Genomic DNA, 19,868 nt, shown 5'->3' with positions numbered 1-19,868 from the left:
GCTGCAATTGCATGGAAGCAGCAAGGAAAGGCCTCGGGGCACTAGGTGCCAGGGAGAATGATTTTCAAGTTTAGATTTCAAGAAATCATCCACTCTGTTTTAGGTGGATGACACTGTCCAGCCTGAAGAATTAAGAAATGTGTCATTCACTGGAAAAAAGGCAGTAGCATATAAAACTAATGAGAAATAATATGAATAATAATAATATGACTGTGAACTATGCCATGTGCTTGACAAGGAACCACTGGGGTAAGATCACTTAAAACTGCAGGCAACAGCTTGCTTTTGCTTTTACACCACCAAGTGCTCTGCTGTGACAGAAAGGAAAAGTCAAGGGCTGACAGGTCAGAGAGGAACATAACCCCAGTGAATGGCCTCACATGGGGCAGTTTTGGTGCTGGCCTTTGGGTTCTGCCTCCCACTGTCTACACCCACTTCCAGCAGAGTGGCTAACTGAAGGAGGGATGCTTTTTGCCGCTTTACACTGTTGAAAAAAACTGAAGAACAAGAGTTGAGTGGACGACATTTTAATTAATTCTTCACGCTGCACAGGAGTTTCTTCAGAAATTCCGATCAGCTGGGCTGGCTCTGGGTGCTGGCAGAGAGATGGGCAGAGGAACTTTGCCCCTGGCTCCAGTTGTTTGGAATTGTTGAAAATGCTCGGTGCATTTTCATGATGTTTCCCAGGCAGGGCTGCAGCAGGGGGGAAGGAAGCAGAACATGTGCCTGCACACGTGCCACCACAAAGCTCAGCAGCTCCTCAGCGCTAGCCTGCCTCAAGCCAGCATTTTCAGCTAAGGCCCTGGACTTCCTATTAAAGAGTTAAAGTACAAACACTAAATTCCTTCAGCTGAAAGGAAAGGGAAGCACTGGGTAGAGAGGCAGACTATAAAACTGAGGTCAATAGACCTTAAAGTTCATTGGTGAGATCTGTGAAAGTGTACTGCCAGAGCTAAGGCTAGTCAGACAACAAAAGTCATGGAGCTACATAAAACTCACCTCTAGCATGTTATTTGTACACTCACTGCATTAATTAAAAAGACAACCCTGCCTCTAGCAGGATGTAATGCTTGAAATTTAAACAGGAATATATATCATGGTGTTTCACCTTGCAATCTGTTATGGTTCTAAACTAATTAATTAGGTTTCTTACCGCAAAGATAAATATTTTCAGTGATGTTTTAGATGGTCTGTTTATAAGTGATCCCAAAAGACAGCTTGACTTTACTTTTTTTAATAGCCAGTAGCTATTAAATGTATAAACCAGCATCCTAGAGACTGGCCTGCAGGTGACTTTGCCTGTACAGCTAAATGGAAAGTATTATTTGTTCTAACTGCTGCTTGCAGATGCTTTCTTTGTGGTTTCACAGCTTGGTCATAAGGCAAACCATTTTAATTTTTATTTTTTATTTTTACAGCTGTTTAATTGGGATAGTCCCTGCTCTGGTATTTATTTGTGATGTTTATTTACACAGAAGGCTTTGCAAAGGCCGAGTTTTGCTGGGAAGGGCCAGGTACAGTGTTTGTGCAGCTGGTCACCAGGTAACCCTCCCAAACACTGCTGGAGACCACTGGAATCAAGCACAAGGACTGGAATGGTGCTCTCCCCAGGACTGTTTTCATTGCAGCACAAGCTCTGATGTTTGCTCAGTTTTGTTTGATATCATGCAGACCCATAATTCTACTTTGAAAAGATAAAGACTGTGAAGCAGCAATTAACTTTCTTCAATAAGCACATTTTAAGCAGAAGAAAATTAACAGTTTTATTGCTGAGTGTGACTGGGGAAAACCATGATGGTTTATTAATAAAATTTCAATACATGGTTAAACCGACGCAGTCAAAAATCCCAAATTAGACCAAGATGCTTAAAAAAGAAAAATTAAAATAATTACATTCATTCTCAAATAATGAATTTAAAACTTTACTTTTATGTGATATTAGAGAATTTAGGCTTAAATTACAACATGTTTTTGAGTTTTTGTCTCTCTGGTTGAGGCAGTAAAGAACATGGGCCTGATTCTCAGCACTAAATTTGTCTCCTGTCCCCAGGACCAGGCACAGATTGTGTGTAATTAGCAGCCAGCCCTGCATGAGAAGTGAGGTCCCACTGTAAAGCAAGGCCTGGGGGTGCTGGCAGTGCTGCTGGAGCCTTTCTGGAGGGCACTGTTTTAATCTAAGTACCGCTGGCTGTTGATAGATATCTCCAAAGCTGGCAGTACTGCAAACCTATGTGGAGCACTAACAAAAAGGTTTGAAGTTTATACCAAAGAGCTACAAAACATCCAGAAAAAAAAAACAAACCAAAAATCTCACAACCAATTACCAAACTTGTTGAAAAACAATTTAATCTGGTTGTGACTGTTCCCAGCTGGACATTCATCGCTCAGGACTGCAGTAAAACTCGTAACAGAAATATCCTATACCTTCATGAGTAATAACATAAATACAAATAATGTAAATATGAAATCCTCTCTTTTTTCCCTCCTTTGAGCCTGTTAGAAGACATTCCCCCCCAGAATTACTTGGGTGGGTTGGGTGTGTGCTGTTGAAGAAAAACTGTTGAGATTTTCAGATAGCCACAGGTTTTCAAAAGCTACAAGTTTAGAAGAACATTCCTCACCCTAGTCACCACTAAGTAGGTCTGAAAATAATTAAGTAACAGGTTTATTGGGAACCACTGGAAAGCAAAATAAAGGTAAATAATATTTTCTTTCATACCTTCTAACAGTGAAGAAACACCAAGACAGTATAATGCACATTTATCCGGCCTTATATTTTTAATTTTGGTAACGTACATCATAATGTTTCATCGTGCTTGACATGCTTACATGTTATAGTGCATCTGCAGCATTTCTAGTCATCCCTCTCTGAAACTTGAATTGTCATAATCCCACTGCAATTCTGCACTAAGATAGGCAGTCTTCACATGGAACACTGGTTTAGAACGGAACCTACCCTATTGAACATGTCTGTGGGCATGTGGGAGACAACAAAAGAGCAGGAAGGCCTTGTCCTTAAGGAATATGTCAGTCACACCCCTCACCCTGAACAACCCACATGCTGAATGTTATTTGCTCTAAATTTCTATTTTCTTTTGCCTGGATCAATCACTGTGAGCCCTTTTCCTTTTTATCTTATAGTCACCTTCTGTCTTTTCATCCAGATATAACTTCAAATAATGGATTCCACCAGGGATTTTTTTCCTTTCTCCTTTTCAACATCGAGAAAGAAGTTAAACAAGGAAAAAAGGTTCTGAGCAAATCAATGAAGCTGAGGCTAGTGGCTTTTAAAAACAAAACCCCTATAGTACTGATACTAGTGGGTAATGATAATTTACCAATCTGTTTCCATTCCCATGGTAACTAATCTAAGTACTATGGTAACAAACTTAAAGAAACATAAATATTATCTTTCCTCTGGTCTCAAAATTTTTACATTGAATGCTGTTTGATAAATAGCTGCACTGGCAGTTCCTCAACTATTGTTCCCAAAGACATACTACAGTAAATAGACTCTCACTGTGCCTACCAGAATCTGCAAGCAGTTGCAGTGCTTAATAAATAATAGGTGATTATACATCCAGAACTGTTTTATTTAGCAATATAGGTGCAGGTAACAGTAAGTAGCCATATGTCAATGAAACAGCATTTTAAGTATGACAGGCTTCATGAACCTATTGGTATGGCTTATCAGTATGACAGTCTGGAAAACTAAAGCTATTTTCCATCTTTGTAATACCTGTCATAAATATATTATGCAATTAACTTATGATTTTAAGGAGAATAGATGCCTTTAAAAATTATTATGTTTGTGGAAATTCATCTTGGAGTTCATGTAGGCACTTGGCTCTTTTCTTCTTGATGTGTTTCTCAATGGTATATACATTCCTATTTACCCACAATTCAATTTTTGTTTGCTAGCTTGATCACATCAAATCTAATCTTTCTAATACAAATATACCCTGCTGCTCTCTGCCGAGGGAGCTTTCCAGTATCCACATCCTGGAGACTTTGCAAGCAGCTGCCTGTGGAAGCCCTGCCTGTGCCCTGGAGGGAGCAGCCGAGTTCTGCCCACCCTGCTGTGACCCAGCCCCGGGCTGCTCCTTGCAGGTGAGCTGGCTCCAGGCAGTGCCTCACCTGGCTGTGCTGCACTGCCCCTCTCCACAGCCCTGGCTCAGCACAGCCGACTTCACACAGCTGGCAGCACACCACACACAGCTCATCTGACACGCCAGTTTTGCACAGGATTCTGATCTGGCAGCTTGGGATTTAAGAAGAGAGGAAGACAGCCCAAAATAGTGGCTCACTAGAAAAGCAGTTGAAATGCAATAGCTCTCTCACTTATCTTTCCCTCAGAGATCCAGAAAGTTTGACTGTGCTCAAGAAGACACAGATCCACCCTCTTTTATGGGGGAATATCTCCATCATGCAATAGCAAAAGTGGTTTCCAGAGCTGGGAGGTTCTTGCCCTTTTGTCATATTCCAGTCTGCCATCACATGGACCTGCTCAGCACCACAAGACCTTAATGCTCAAACTTGTTGAGAAGCAACATCTTCCTAAAAAATTTATTTTCAAGGCTGGAGCTTGTACTTGATTTGATTTCAGTGGTAGTCATCAATTCAACACTATGAGTTTTCAATATTCCATCACAGAATTCCAACCAGAGTATGAGGAGCTCAATATTCATAGTGGAGTGTGGAATTTATTTAAAACATTCAGATACCTTATAGGCTCAGACAGATTCATGTTGCTTGAAGTAAATAGTTCCTAACGTGGCCAAAGGGAAAGGACAGAAAACACTAACTCAAGTACCTAAGTACAGGCTCACATCTGCAATGTTTCCACTAGGGTTGCTGAAACTACGCAAAACACACCAGCCCTTGATCCTGGGCTTGTTTGGGTTGGAGGTCTAATGCAAAATCTGTTCTCAGCTCTAGTCAGCTGCTCCTTGGCTTTGGGCATGACCACAGTTTTGCATTACCTCATTTTATCTGGAAAACACTTTGAGTTCTACACAAATACTGTTAGTCTTAAAATGACAGATTTCCTGCTTTAGATTTATATATTTTTCTGCAACGTCTGGTTCACCAAATGTCAGCAGGGAAAACTGATCACCAGGAAAACTGATCTTGTTGCCTGTCTTTCTTGAGCCAGTTCATAGCTATTGGAGTTGCAATGGAAAATATAGTTCCAGTGAGGCAAACTGTTATTTTTGCATAATGTGAGCTGATAGTCAGTGACTGATAGTCAATTGTCAGTGGTGCTCACAGACACAAAAAGAAGCAATGGGCAAAACTTGAAACATGGATTTCCATATCAATAAAAAAACCCAAATCACAACTTGTGTATAGAAAAGGTTGTCTAGGGAGGGTGCAGTTTCATCCCTGCAGATGCTCAAAACCTGACTGGTTACAGTCCCTTCTGTGGCAACCTGCTGTAATTAGGTGACCCTGCTTGAAGTGAGGGGCTAGATCAAAAACAGGGTCTCAGAAGGTCCCTACCAACCTCAAACATTCTGTGATCTTGGTTTTTGGGCCAAATACTGTGCAAATCTAAGCCAGGAAAGGTGTCATCAAACCTCAGTGAGGCTTTTTTCCATAGTCAAAAGTGATATGAATCACACTATGGCACTTCTCAATCCTATTCTTAATAGATAGAGATACTCAAAATAGATAGAGAGAGAACTCAAAATCCACTGGGACTTCCAAGACAAATGCTTGCACCAAAGAACATATTAGTGATTCAAGACAACTATTTTCTTTCAAAAAGTTCCTAAATTCCCATACCTATGATACAGGTATAGTCACCTAAAGACATCTGTTCTTTGCAGATGTTTTTAGACTTAGACACAGAAGTATGTCTGGAATGCAAAGATTTCTCAATAGTGGATTGCATCTCAGAGGGATACAACTGGAGACTCTATTTGCTTTTCTTTGAAGCAGGAAGCTCGGTTCAACAATACATCTTAGACTGGGAAACTTTCCCTTAGTTTGCCAGCTTTTGTTTTTATTACCATTTATCTTTGCTGCTCTTTGTCAGCTAACACCTCAAGAAAGTTTCAACATCCAATCATAAAATTTAGCCTTTTCTCAAATCCAAGTTAATAGGTGCAAAGATAAAATCCTAGGCAGACCAACAGAAAGGATGAACAATCCATACAAGGTATTTTAATAATTTGCAATCATTTTTCCCCTTTAATTTGGAAATTAAAAATAAATATTTTAAGTGGCCTAGCTAATGTCTCCAGATATTTGGTGGAAAAATGTGTATGTTTGATTTGTCTCTAATACAAGCAGTCCTGTTTTTCTGGATTCTGGACTGTACATGCATAAGAGTGTGCTCTGACAAGCTTGCAGACAGGAAGTGAGATATTTGCTTACCAAAATGCTTTAAAACAAACCAGAAAATCTGACACACATGTGCAGAAGTTTGCTCTCCAAACATATTGTTCAGGCTCCTAAAAAATAAAACTATTGTTACAAAGGTCTTTAAGTGTCACTATCTGCAGTTTGAAGAAAAGAAAAATGTCTTTTATGGAGTGGGACACTAAAGAACTAAAAGGATTTATTTTTTTTCTATTATAAACAATCTATATTTTACAAAACTTAGCCATAAGGAATTAATTTTTATTAAATTCTAAACTGCAATTCAGTGCAATTTATTATGATGATTTTACTGTCATTAAGTTGCTACTAAAATTATGAACCTAAAAACCTAATGTGAAAAGCTTCCTGTCAACTGATGTTAGCAGCCAGCACTAATTGCAACAGCTACTGCTTAATTTTACAAAAACCTGACCAAATTCACATTCTTTTGAGCAAGTAAGTAGCGGAAGCTCCAGTTCCACCCAGGCTGCAAGTAAGTGATGAATAGAAAACAGCCAAACGGTTCTAAAGCACTGCAGTGTGAAACAGTACTTACAGTAACCCTGTAACTCCCAGACCATGTGTCAGATTCTCTTCCTTAACAGCCCAGTGAACATATTAGAGCTAGTTCTGAGCAATGCACAGCACCATTTGCTACCTTTGTACTGCCTTTTTCTCTATGTAGATCTATTAGCCATTAATATTTTCTTACCTTAATTCTGTGATATCTGAAAAATCAATAACCATCCTCAAAAATAATTATAAATGCAAAACCGAGAAGGTTTTCATTACTTCATATGAAACCTTGGAATTAAAAAATTAAGGCATTTTGAACAAAGAGAACATGAGAGTAAGAAAAGAAAAAATGTTAGAAATAGAAAATTTGACACTAATATTGTAGTGGTCTTACAGATTTACAGAGAAATTAAGACACTTCTCACAACCAGAATTCTTTGGAGAGAAATTTACTGCAAGCAGGAATTTTTATGACAGTATTTCACAGCATAATCTTTCTTGAAATTCCTAGGTCTGATATTTTTATTTTCAGTCTCCTAGAAACTAAAGTTCAACTTACAGTTTTTCCTATACACCATTATTGCCATTAGCTGTGGGGATTTCTATCCATTACCAGGAAATCTGAACCCTGGAAGACAGGAGGAGGACCTGCACTCTGGCAGTAGAATTTGCCTCCTGCCTCATGGCACCATGGGATCTGTTTTTTCATTCCTCTGTTCTGAAGTGTCTCTTACTGCACAGCTCCTGCTAGAGCAGGAATGAACAACACCAAAGAGAAACAGTCATTCATTATTTATCTCTTCACCCGTCATTGATATGCTTCACCTTTTGTCATTGATATGATATGATGAGGTTCTGGTGAGGGCCCACTGACACAAAGGTTGTGCAAAAACACATTGTTCCAAAAGGTGGTTTGTAATTTATGTACACTTATTACCAAAAGCAGCTTCCTCTTTGTGCCCACCACACCACTGAAAACAAAAGGGACTGTACTCTCTCTTAAGGACTGGGTGTATAAAAAGAACCTGTTAGTGGGAGCAGGTTGCACTGAAGTGTTTCTGTTGACAAGGTACAAGGTATTACAGTGTGACCCCTCATAGAAACACATTTCCACAGCAAGTACACAAACTGTTTACAATGGCAGTGATAAAGCATTTCATGCTTCTCTCCTGTCTTCCTGCTTAGACCAGAAGCCAAAAAAAGGCTGAGGCTCCTGGATATTCCAGTAGTCTGGAAAAAAATGACCATGGGAGGCACAGGTCCACTTTATTGAGTCAAAGGCTATGCTGGACACTTTAGTACATGTCAAGCTTGCACTTCTTAATAGTTTGTACACTTGTGTTAGTCCAGTGTTTATTTCTGGTGATTACTGCAGTGACTCTACTTGGTACTGCAGGAGAGGGACAGAAACCATCAGCTACTTGAGCACGAATTCCTTGCAGGAGGCGCAGGGTAAGCTCTGCCTCAGAGATCTGGGCAGGCAGGGTGGGAATGAGAACACTGAAGCCCAGAGGAAGACAGCTATGTGCCTACAGTGAGACAAACACAGAGCCATGCAAAGAGTAAATAAGAAAATGGACAATGTAAGCCCTGGTAGCAGCTCTCTCTGCTGCTCAGCCATAGACCTCCATTGACATGTTCAATACTTGAATGAAGGCAAGCAAAAAGGTAGTTTTCATAATCATGAGGCAAGCTCTCCCAACTCAGCTAGCTGCCTCCTCTCATCCTGGCGTGGTACCCCAACTTATCACGCCCATAAATACAAAAAAATGGAACAGTAGTTGTAGCTGAACATATTCATATATATTGGTATAGTGGAAACTTTCAGCTTTGCTTCTTTTTTTCCATTTCACATTGCTGCAACAACCCACATCCCTGCTGGGCTTTGATTGCAGCTTTAGCTAATTATGTTAGTTGAGACATTTTGTCATACAGTGAATCAGATCCTCAGATCCTCAACTGATCTAAATGAATGCAGCTGCACTGATGTTAGTGGAGATTTTCCTGTTCATACCAATTATTCATTATCTCCCTGAAAATGTAAACTGCCATACTCTAAAATACAGTTTTTAAAGAAAAGGGATATACCTTTAGTAGCTCTTTCCAATTTATTTCCTAGAACACTTTGGGAACTTTATTTGCACTCTAGAAAGCACCAAAATAGCATGCTGGCTAACAAAGAGAAATTAATATGTCTTCGGTACATTCTCCAGATGTAATTTCCCATAGAAATAAAACTTTAAGATTATTACAACGTCCAAATGTATTACATCTATCCAAGAAATCAACAAGTATGTAAGTCTACTAGATGACTATTTTTAAACAGAGTATAGGAGAAACCAGAATAGGGAAGATTGCCTCACAGTTTTCCTCCTGACATGGATTGGCAGATAGGAACAACCATAAAAAATATTATTTATCTTACACCAGTTCTATTTGGTCTGAAAATGGTTGCACTTTCTGGCATGTCAAAAGCTTTACAAAGCTAATGAATAAATCCACCTAGAAGCACACTAGCTTTGAAAGGCTCCAGTGTTCTGCAGCTATTGGCATTTAGGGCACTGGATTTGCTTTTTCAAATGGTGTGGCATGAGATAAAAGCAGATGACTTTCCTCCATCAGCTACAGATTTTCTCAGCCTTTTTGCACAGATGACTGTACACATTCTTCAGCCATCAGCACCTAAACATTCAAATTCTTCCTGGCAACATGAACTCCGGTTAAATTTCAGTTGTCATCCCGCCTCGTCCCCTATACCTAGAGATACATCTTGATAGGCCCACCCATTTTCCACAGCCTTAAACCTTCTGGGGAAAAAAACCCCAAACAACAACCCCCAAAACAACCAAACAAAATAGGCAGTCTAACAGACGTTTATTTCTGCTTTGGCATCTAGCTTAAACTTGATAGATCAGCTATTTAATGGCTTGTTTTCCCCGGCGCTGGCGGCAGCAGCTGCGCCGCCGCCGGTGTTTGCGCAGGCCGCTCGCTGGCTGGCAGGGCCGCAGGAGGCGGCGCTCGGGGCCCAGCCGGGCCCGCCCTCGGCCTGAGCCCCTCAGCGTGTGTGTTCCCCCCCGGGAGAGCAGGAGCAGCTCGCAGGGGTGCTGCGGCTTTTCCAGCCGTGCAGCTGGCGGTACGCTCGCTGCTCCTGCAGCAGCCCCGCGTCCCCCGAGCCCCCCGAGCCCCTCAGCGGGAGCCGTGGCCGTGAGGAGAGGAGCGGCACCTGCTGCAGCAGCCGCCGCCTCATTAGCGCCGAGAAGCCGCCGGTGCTCGGGAATGGAGCCTTCTGCCGCTGCTGGCTCTGGCACTTGCTAGATACAAATGAAAAAAAAAATAAATATAAAATAAAAGATTGCTCATTGTTCAGGTGACTAGTGCATTTTCCCCCTTTCCTTTCAATTTTGTCGATACTACTGTTCAAAGTGCTTCTCAGGCATAACGAATTAATGACAACCCATAATAATTGTCTATGCCTTTTCCGTTTCTCAAGGGGAACCATTGAACCCAATCCTTCCTGCTATATGTAAGCTGAGAAAATATTTTCTTCTATTCTTTCATCTGACATTGTTACACTCTTCACCCCAACTGAGAAAGTCTGTATTTATGAGACCACTATTCTTATAATGGCGATTTTGCTAACTTTTCCATCATAAATGCAGATGATTTTAAACAGTGCAGTGTTCAATTACTTGATTGTGAAACTCTGATGTCAACAGGATTATTCATGCAAGAACTCTCCGTATTACGCAACAATTGCATAATCACTGCCTGAATATTGCCTTAGGTTCCAGCTCCAGATTCTCCAAAATCTCATCCTCCCACCCTTTTACAAGTTTTTATACTGCATACAGCTATGAAAAAAAACTCCCTCCAAGAAGTACTGAAGATAAAGCACTTAAATTGAGATTCTTTCAGCTTTCTAATGCACAAGTTAGCTCTACAGCTCTAGAGAAGGCCTGATTAGATTTGTAGGAGTTTTTAATTTGATTCTGTGTCTGATTTTTTTTTGTCCATTGTTGTTGTTTGCTGAAAGGAACAGAAATGGCAAAGACAAAACAGTTTTCCCCAGTTTCTTCCTACAAGTGAAACAGTTTTGTTTTATAGCAAACACAAATGGAAGCGCAGCTGTTCAAAAAGGATTTCTAGACTTCGCCGTTCTGAAATGGAAAGAGGAAAACTAGGTGATCATTTCTGCTTTTTCTTAGCCTCTCACATTCTTTGTAGCCACTGCTCTAATAATTTCACTACTCTTCTAATAATTACATTGTTTCTATGTGGTCAAAAGGTGGATAAAAACATTCAGCGCTTAGATGGCGCATTGCTCTGTAGGGACCAAGGCTCATCATCCATACCAGAAACAGTAGTAAAATTAGAGACCATCTGGCCTATTTACCTGCTGATGGAGAAGCCACAGGCCCCAGGCCAGCTGGAGCTGTGTTTGCCAACATTTTGGAAGTCCCCAAAGCTGAAATTAATGACCAGATGTTAGCGGAAGCTCAGCATCAGCACCTCCACTTCAAACATCCTCCTCCTTTCAATCCCAGTTTCAGTTGCCTTTGGGTGCAGAGCATGGAAAAACTGGCCTTAGATTCTCTGAGCCCTGCTCGGAGGCTTAGAGTAAGCTGATTTTGCATGGTAGTAGGGAAGGTTTGGAGTGTCCCAATGGCTTTCCTTGGCAGTGATAGAGTTAAATTTCTTCCTAGTGGCTGGTAGTGCTGTGTTTTGGATTCAGCAGGAGAATGTTGATAATATACCTTTTTTTTTTTTAGTTGGCACTACTTGGTGCTGAGCCCCAGTCAAAGACTTTCCCACAGCTTTGCCAATGAAGAGGTACTCAAGAAACTGGGAGGGAGCAGATCCAGGACAGCTGAGCTGAACTGGGCAAAGGGATATTCTGTATTCCAGAGCATCGTGGCCAGTATATAAACTGGGGCAGTTGTTTGAGAGATGCCAGTCCTTGCTCAGGGATGGGCTGAGCACTGCTCGGTGGGTCAAGAGCCATTTGATTGTGCATTGCCTGTCTTTCTTGGGTTTTATTTATTTCTCTTTTTGTTCCCTCCATTTCCACTATGATTATTTTATTTCAATTATTAAATAGTTTCTATCTCAACCCACAGGTTTCACCTTTTTTTCTTATTGTCTTCCCCATCCCCCTGGCACATGAGCAAGTGGCTGCATGGTCCTTTGTTGCCAGCTGGGGTTAAAGCACACCACCATGAAACAATGTCCGTGACAGTAAATCTAGTCTGAACCTCATAAATATGCTTGCCACTTTGAGAGCTGCATGTATGAAAAGCTGATCAAAATTCAAATGCTGTATACTCCCAGGCTCTATCTGTACTAACATATTTTCAGGTTTTTTGTACAGTATCATTAGCAAGTGCCCCTGAGTCTAGTCTCGTTTCTTTAGACTTCTATGTCTGGCTTTTTTTTTCCCCCCCCTTCTGTCATTATATCACAGAGCTAGGAAAATACAGAGCATTGCTGTGTGTGCAGTCAGTATGTGCTGGCTCAGTGACACAGATTCCTTCAAAAGACAATACTATCAAATTTATTACAGCACTTTGTGAATGCACTTGGCAAGCAGCACAAGCTGTTGAGATATGGAACTTGAAAGATGCTGAAGCCAAACCCCTCAAATCAGCTGGTCTTTGGGGAACAGGATGGAAATTGTTGCCTGATATATTGGGAAGCTGCAACTACCACACAGTTATGGGTGATTTCCATGGGACAGGAAGAACTGGAAGCAGTGTGGCATTGCCTTCCCCCAGCAAGCCTCTTCTGTCACCTGACATCCAAGTAAAGGTTGGAAAAACTGGGCTATTGATACTGCAGACAATAACAGAGACCACAGATTAACACTACAGAAATTCTCTGTATTATTTTCTGAAAAAAAATAGATTTAAAATATCCAGTAATGTTAATTTAACATCTTTTCAGATTTTTTCCCCCTTCTATCCTTATTAAAGTCAAGAGATATCCACTTCTCTACTAGTCCACAGAACCACTTATTTCATCCTAAGCAAGCCTGAAGATTGTTTAGGCAGCTTGCTCTTGTCAATCTATTCTGGCTGCTCCTAAGCATCATCTTGTCCTAGATGGAACTGAAGATGGAAAATACAGGATGGAATACTGGTGACAGCCCACACAGATTCCTGAAGACTACACATAATTATTACAACGGCAAGAGTAAAAGCGACAAATGCAAGACATGAACTCACAAGTATAACAATATGAGCGTCCCAACACTCTTCCCCCAACACTCCAATCCCAGGAAGCTGTCAGTGTTCAGGCCTATTTTGTATATGTAGGATAACTCAGATGATCCTACATTTTCTATAGCAACCACTGTTTGCTACAGTAATACATTCCCAGTCTCAGAAATTCCAACCTAATATAAACCAGACAATATCAGCAAAAGCCAATAGAAACCCCTCCTTCGCTCCAGTTCAATTGCTACCAAATGTGCATGGTTTATCTGAAGGGACATGGGGTATCTCTGCATTTCCCCATCTGGGTAGTGCTTGTGTGAGAAAAATATGAAATGCTGCTACATCATTCTCATAGGGAAAACACATTAGTAACTGAAAAGTAGTATGTCTGTGTTTAAACCATGCCTTCACTCCTTTCTTGGTGCTTACAGCCTCCTTTGCTCAGGCACACTCCCTGTTAGATTAAGCGTGAGAAATTTCAGAAGCTGGCCAGTAACTCAGCAAATTGGAAAGCATTCTAAGCATCAAGTCTTGGTTCCTACTCTTTTTCTCTGTAATCAACCTGAGGCACTCTTCAAAATATTAAAGCTGGTATTTGTGCTTACCTAAGGACTGATCTAAATTATTTTGGACATCAGTGTCAAGGATTCCATCAACTGACATGGACTAAACCCCTCCTGCTCAAGAGGTGATTTCTGTGCAGCCCAGGATTTAGATACACCCCAGCTGTGTATGTTAGAGGAATGTGTGCAAAACCTTCAGCTGGCTAAAACAGAGAGGTCCCATGTGGAATGCAAGTCTATAACAGCGTAGATGAATGGCTTTCCCCATCTTTTCACCCTCTACTTCAGGAAAAAAAAAAAAAAGTCCTCATAAAGAAATGTGGGTTTTATTCTCTGTGTGTTAAGAAGCTCTTAAGTGTATTTTCCTCTTGTACTGTTTTTTTTGTCTCCTGTAAATATTCCTCTCTATACTTGGTTAAAAGGGACTCTGTTCTAAAAAGACTTCAGTTCTGGGGAAATAAAAATAGCATACTGAGCTGGAAAAGTGAAGGAGGACAGCAAAAACTATGCAGAAAAGAAATATATATATATATTAAAAAAAAAAATCATGGTTATATGTATAAGGAAAACTATTCAAAAAGTACTTTATAATTCCCGGGAATTATGTCTGCTCCAGAGTTCAGATTTGGACAAATTTGAGTTGACAGCAAGACATTGTCAAACCCACATTTTTTTCCATAGAAAATGAGTTCTCAGGACCCTGCATCTGCACTGACTCATTTTGTGTAAGCCTTACCATTCTCAAAACTGATGGATTCTGGACAGACCTGCTGGGAGCCCAGCCCTTAAGTCACAGGCACAGGACAGCTCTTCCCATGTTTTCAGCCAATTCTTCAGGCATGCTTTACAGCAGGAAGCGGCAGAGGGGCAGAGCCAGGGCTCCAGCTGGGTGTGCCCCCAGATGCTGCTGCAGGGCCACCCTGCTGGGGCTGCTCTGGGTGCCTCCTCCTCAGGACACAGCTTGCAGCTTCTGCCCCGACCTCAGAGACAAATGCCCAGCTTTGGGGTGACTTGCTTAGGCTCCACAGACTCCACTTTTGGGGCAAATCTCAGGACAGTCAGTTTTCCCAAGTATCAAGTCCTTTCGAGGTTGCTGGTCCTGGATAATCCAGATAGGATGCCTCAGCTTTTGTGGTCCTCACTTTGGAAAGGTTTTGTTAGACACAGAAACAACTGGGCAGCCTTTATGAACATGAGGAGTACTGTCCTTATGTACCTTATGAACTGTCTTTTGACATTTTTACATATAAGAAAATTCCTTTGCCTGACAGACCTTTAGCTTTATGTTTTGTCTTGCCTTCCCTCATAGGTCAGGTAGTAACAAGCTAAAGCTTTACCTATAGTCCTTGTCAGCTGATGGATCACAAACAAAAATGACATGCAACTAATTTAAGATCTATTCCATCAGTTTTAGTACAATTGTTTAGTCTTTTACTTACGTATTGTACTGCATTTATATTAAATTTCTTTCATTTCATGAAATGAATTCATGAGACATCTAGTGCTCCCAAGATTTAATTAAGACCTGATCAGATAAGCAGGTCGTACCTTCCACACAAATTTAACTACAGACCAGCAACCTAATTTATGAATATAAATGCCTCTTTCTACCAAAATATGTCCTATCTAACAGGTCTCTGAAAGCCAGTTAATAAATATGCCAATAGATCCTATCTCCACTTTACCATACAAGTTTGTGACAGTACTCTTGTGTGTTAGTAGCAAAGCCATAAAAGCAAAGCATCGGAAAGTTTATACATATATGAAATGCTTTGCCAGGAACAGACAGGAAAATGGAGTCAGAAGGAAAATTTTCAGTAATAAGAAAATACCTAAAGGAAAAAAATTCATGTGAAATGTTTAATTTTTTTTTCCAAAAAAATATTTGGTTCTGTGCAAAATGTGGTACATATTGTAACTAATAATTTCAATGTGCAGAAATCTGTTGTTTCTCAAAGTTTCATCTGTGATGTTTTTTCCTTATTTTCAGTTGACACCAAAAAACATGAATTTTCCAAAGGCTGAAACCTTAATTTCTGTCTCACTGTGCTATTCCGTTCCTCAAATAAATCCAAGCCCAAAACTCCTATAGCCTTTTATAGCATCATCATGCTTTTTTCACAGGCAACACAGAGATATTCTCTAACTAAACAAAGATGAAAACATGGATGAAAAATGCTTGAAGCCTTCAAAACATCACTGGTTTAACTGAAGTGACAAGGACACCCAACCATTCCACAACTATTTTCCATAGAATACTGCAAACAACTTGCAATGATCCTGATAGATACTGTATGGCTAGAAAATCCCCCTTGTCACAAAAAAAGCCCGTGTTTGTCTCAAGATTCTTAGTTTATTTTTAAGAGAAATTGGTTTAGCTCTTTTAAAAGTTAAAATACCACAAAAGTAAAACACATGAAAATAGTAAAAGTAAAAAAAAAAAAAATAAAAATTTCTTCTCAATTTATTTTAAATTAATTTTTGTTCATTAATGTTCTTTTTTCAGAACAGCATAAGCCAGAACCCATAATACAGCCACAGCTACTTTTCAATCTCTGCAACAGGGTGCAGAGCACAGAGTGGAAACATGAAACACCCCAGTGCTGAGACTGACAGCACACCCCACCTACAAGTAGTTTAAAAACTGCTTTAACAGCACTGATGGAAGGATTTGCCTGCCTCCTAACAGCATACAGCTGAGAAGTAATTTACAGCATTGAATATGTCAAAAGATTCAACCTATCCTTCTTTTTGTGTGTGTAAAGCACCTAGAGAATCTAGGTTCTCTAGGTTCTCAAAGTCAATTGGTTCATTAACTTTCCACTGCAAAAATAAACTTAATTGGTTGCTCTTCTGCCATACACAAACCCTCACAGTTTTATACTTTAACTTATAATTTTGGCTAGATATTTTAGTTTTCCCTTGTTATAACTGGCTTGAAACCTCTAGGACAGATACAGTAGTTCCAGCCTTTCTTTAACTATCAAACTTCCTAAACACCAGCTAGTGGAGCAACTTAGTAGTTTGACAGATTTCCAGCTACAGAGTAGTTACACACAAAAGTAGATTCAAAATCAGCTTTGTAATACAGGCTATCATGTGCTCATTGATTTTGATCTAAGTAAGAAAAAAAAGGTTAGAGAAAAGCCTGATGTGGTTTGGTTTGAGAATGTATGCCTATATCCAAAATGCACACCTATATCCAATATGCACCATTAGTCCTGGTGCCTGAAAGTTGTGGTTTATTCTGTGTACTATCTTAGAAAATGGTCAGTCTGGACAAGAAAGTCTGTTTTCATTTCTTTCAGTAAATAAATAGTAAAAAAATGGCTTGACCTCAGAGCAACTGAGCTGTAATATACAGTCATCTACAGAAAGTTAGTGAACCTGGAAAATATTTGGTCACTGAGAGGAAGGACATTAAAAACTGAACCGTATGGACAAAATGAAATAAAAAAGCTTTTACTTTTAATGGAATACCCTTTTTTCAATTATATAAGCAAGGTCAGCATGTAATGGGATAAAACCCTAGATAGACAGGAAAGAATAATTTTTTACCATCAGGGTAACAATTACGTACTACAATTTAGCAAAACTGAATGAACACTTAAAGTCTAATTCCAGCCTTCTTAAGGTGTAGGCACTACTGATTCCATCCCACACAATTTGGCTTGTAAAGGCTTTCTTCCTTAATACACACCTGGCTTTGCTGTGTGTGATTGCAGTGACATACTGCAGATGCTACTACAGCATTAGCCATGGATTGTGGAACTGTCCTGGGATCACTGTTTTCTCTGTTGCAGGTTGCTCAGGAAATAACTTTTTCTCATACATCTGCCAGGTATTTGCTGCTATTCATGCAGTGGTTGATATTCAGTTCAATTACCTGACTCAGTTGTAAACTGTAGTTAGTTGTTTTCCAAAATAAAAAACAAGAAAGAATCAAAAAACACAAAACAAAACAGGAAAACAAAACAAAACCCCACATCCCTGGATATCCTCCAGAAAATACATTATGCTCTTTTCTGTTTATGAAGGTCTTACTCTGCTCCAGTACTATTACAATTCATTGTACTGTTTACCATCTCCAAAACAGGTGTCTAAACCTTTCTGTTTAGATAATCACAGGAAAGATCAATTTTTATTTCTTTTTTTTTTTTGCTTTGTAAAGTTAAAATGATTGGTTTCAAGTTGAAATGTTTTATATCCTCTATCACTTAAAATTTCTTGACCTTAACCGAAAAAATCCCCTTTTCATCTAGGTCACTTCAAAGAGTGAAAGAGGAACCTCATCACATTTACAAAGTTAAACCTCCTTGCTTTAAAATAACCCATGTTATGTTATAGTTTCTTGGGATTTGTTACAAGCACTATGCACAAAGGCGTGTTAATTATCTGATCTAAGTTTACATTTGCTTTATCTTCCTTTTGTGCAGACTGTAGCATATTAATTTCATGCTGCCTTCTTAAAAATGGTTATTAGAGCAGCAATTGGCATTCAAAGCAGCTCAAGGCAACTTTACATTGGACACATGCCTCAAGAGCACAGCACTGTCCACTGCACTCATATGAAAGAAAGATGAGCCCAGTAACAAAGAAGAAAGAAATCAACTCATCTGATGTTGAGGATTTATATCTTTGAGTGTAATTCCTAATATGTGTCTGCAGTAATTTTCCAAGGATAAAATTTTCTACTGAGTACAAATGTTGTTGGTTTTCAGTAAGATCTTTGGGCAGGGCTCCCTAGGGCATTTTGGACATTATTCATTTCAGTGTCAGTAAACACCCTTGTACCTTTTCTGTTAGACTAAATAGCAAACTTTGTTTAAAGGGGTAATGGGCTTAATAGAAACGTAAAGAGATCATACTTGTACTCCCAGTGTCCAGACATTACAGTACCAAGTGCAGGAGGCAAGTGGCCTTGTCAGCAGGTTTTCAGGTATTAGTCTACCTCTGAGAAAAATTATTGCATTGCAGGACACTAGAGACAGCTGTGAATGTTTTCCTTCATATGAGGTAAGGACAACTGAGGAAAATGGATGAGATTTTTCTTCATTTCTGTCAAATTCCATACACAGAGAAAACATTTCATTTCTGAACAGGGTATGAAGCAACCTGTCTAAAATAAACAAGTCTAGCTTAAAAAAAAAAAATCAGGTATGAGATGGCAAGGACTGCTGCCAGCTTCTATAAGAAATGATTCTACGGAGCGCAGTAAGGTACATCTAAAATGACAGGACAAGATAAATATAGCTGTGTGTTACCAACTTCCAGTGACTCACAGAATATAAAATCTGAGAGTAATGTTTTCTTCTGCTGCAGTTGGTCTAAAACAAGGCCTTCTATGATCAATATTTAGAGGAAAAGGCTGGGAAAAACATATAATTCTACTTGTGAATAAGTCACTTGTTTTTCAACCTTGGTGATCTCAATTAAAATTCCTGCCTTATGAATGAGTTAATTGTTTTAACTTTCATGACCAGAAAACCCCAAACCTCTACCTTAAGGTTTCTAAGGCAAGGAACTCTTATTTCAGGGTTAATGGAAAATACACAAAAAAATAAGTACCCTCACACATCAGGAGGGCAGCAGATTCCTTCCAGGAATCCTTGGTGTGCTGTTGCACATAGGTGCTCCCACATAAAACCAGTGCTTATGTTGTAGCTGGCCTTCCTGTTCTGACAATGTCAAACATTTTGCACATTTTCAACAGAGATGCACATCCAAATGCTAACAGCTGTGTCCTGGAACTTTGCAGCTCCAAAGCAACCCTTAAGCACAAAAAATTTGGGATAGTGGACCAACTTGGCTAAAAGCTTGCTGATAGTGCAGTGGAATTCACATTCTGTTTGCCTAGGATACCTCCACGTGTAAAGAGCTTGTGAAGAGGAAAAAGCCTGATAATTAATTAATTAGTAGAAGCATTATGGTCTTGCAATTGTATTGTCCATTTTACAGACTGTACCAGAAAACTCTGAAAATGAACTGAAGTTTCAGCTCGCAAGGAATTTCAAGGTGGAATGGAATTTCCACAGCTCTTGGAATTCCAGACTTAAAAGACTTGAAAAGATGACTAATATTGAGATAAGTACCTACACAGATAAAAGTCTCTGTGGCAACAAACAAAAGCACAATAAAATCCACTGCAAAACATCCTGGAGGCAGAGTCCCATTTGTGGTGAAGTAGCACACGTTTCCCATACAGGTACCA

General features: G+C 39.7%; 1 protein-coding gene across 1 annotated transcript; it reads right to left on the bottom strand.

The window, feature by feature from the left end:
* Positions 1 to 6,564: 6,564 nt before the first annotated feature.
* Positions 6,565 to 17,518, bottom strand: LOC147651926 (uncharacterized). Its single transcript, XM_086899378.1, has 2 exons — positions 17,358 to 17,518; positions 6,565 to 10,193 (listed from the first exon to the last, which is right to left on the bottom strand). The coding sequence occupies exons 1-2, from the start codon at positions 17,415 to 17,417 to the stop codon at positions 9,798 to 9,800; spliced, it is 456 nt and encodes a 151-aa protein (XP_086755504.1). The 5' UTR covers positions 17,418 to 17,518; the 3' UTR covers positions 6,565 to 9,797.
* Positions 17,519 to 19,868: the final 2,350 nt, after the last annotated feature.

This window comes from Cyanistes caeruleus, chromosome 8 (assembly GCF_971803275.1).
Source record: "Cyanistes caeruleus chromosome 8, bCyaCae1.hap1.1, whole genome shotgun sequence".
In the NCBI taxonomy this organism is placed as follows: Eukaryota; Metazoa; Chordata; class Aves; order Passeriformes; family Paridae; genus Cyanistes; species Cyanistes caeruleus.
This window is presented reverse-complemented; position numbering and strand designations above follow the sequence as displayed.

Excerpts from the sequence above, each read along its gene's own strand:
- LOC147651926 (XM_086899378.1), bottom strand. The coding sequence starts at position 17,417 with ATGGCTAATGCTGTAGTAGCATCTGCAGTATGTCACTGCAATCACACA. Across the intron at positions 10,194-17,357 it reads ATCACACACAGCAAAGCCAG|CAAGTGCCAGAGCCAGCAGC; the intron begins GTGTGTATTAAG and ends ATTTGTATCTAG.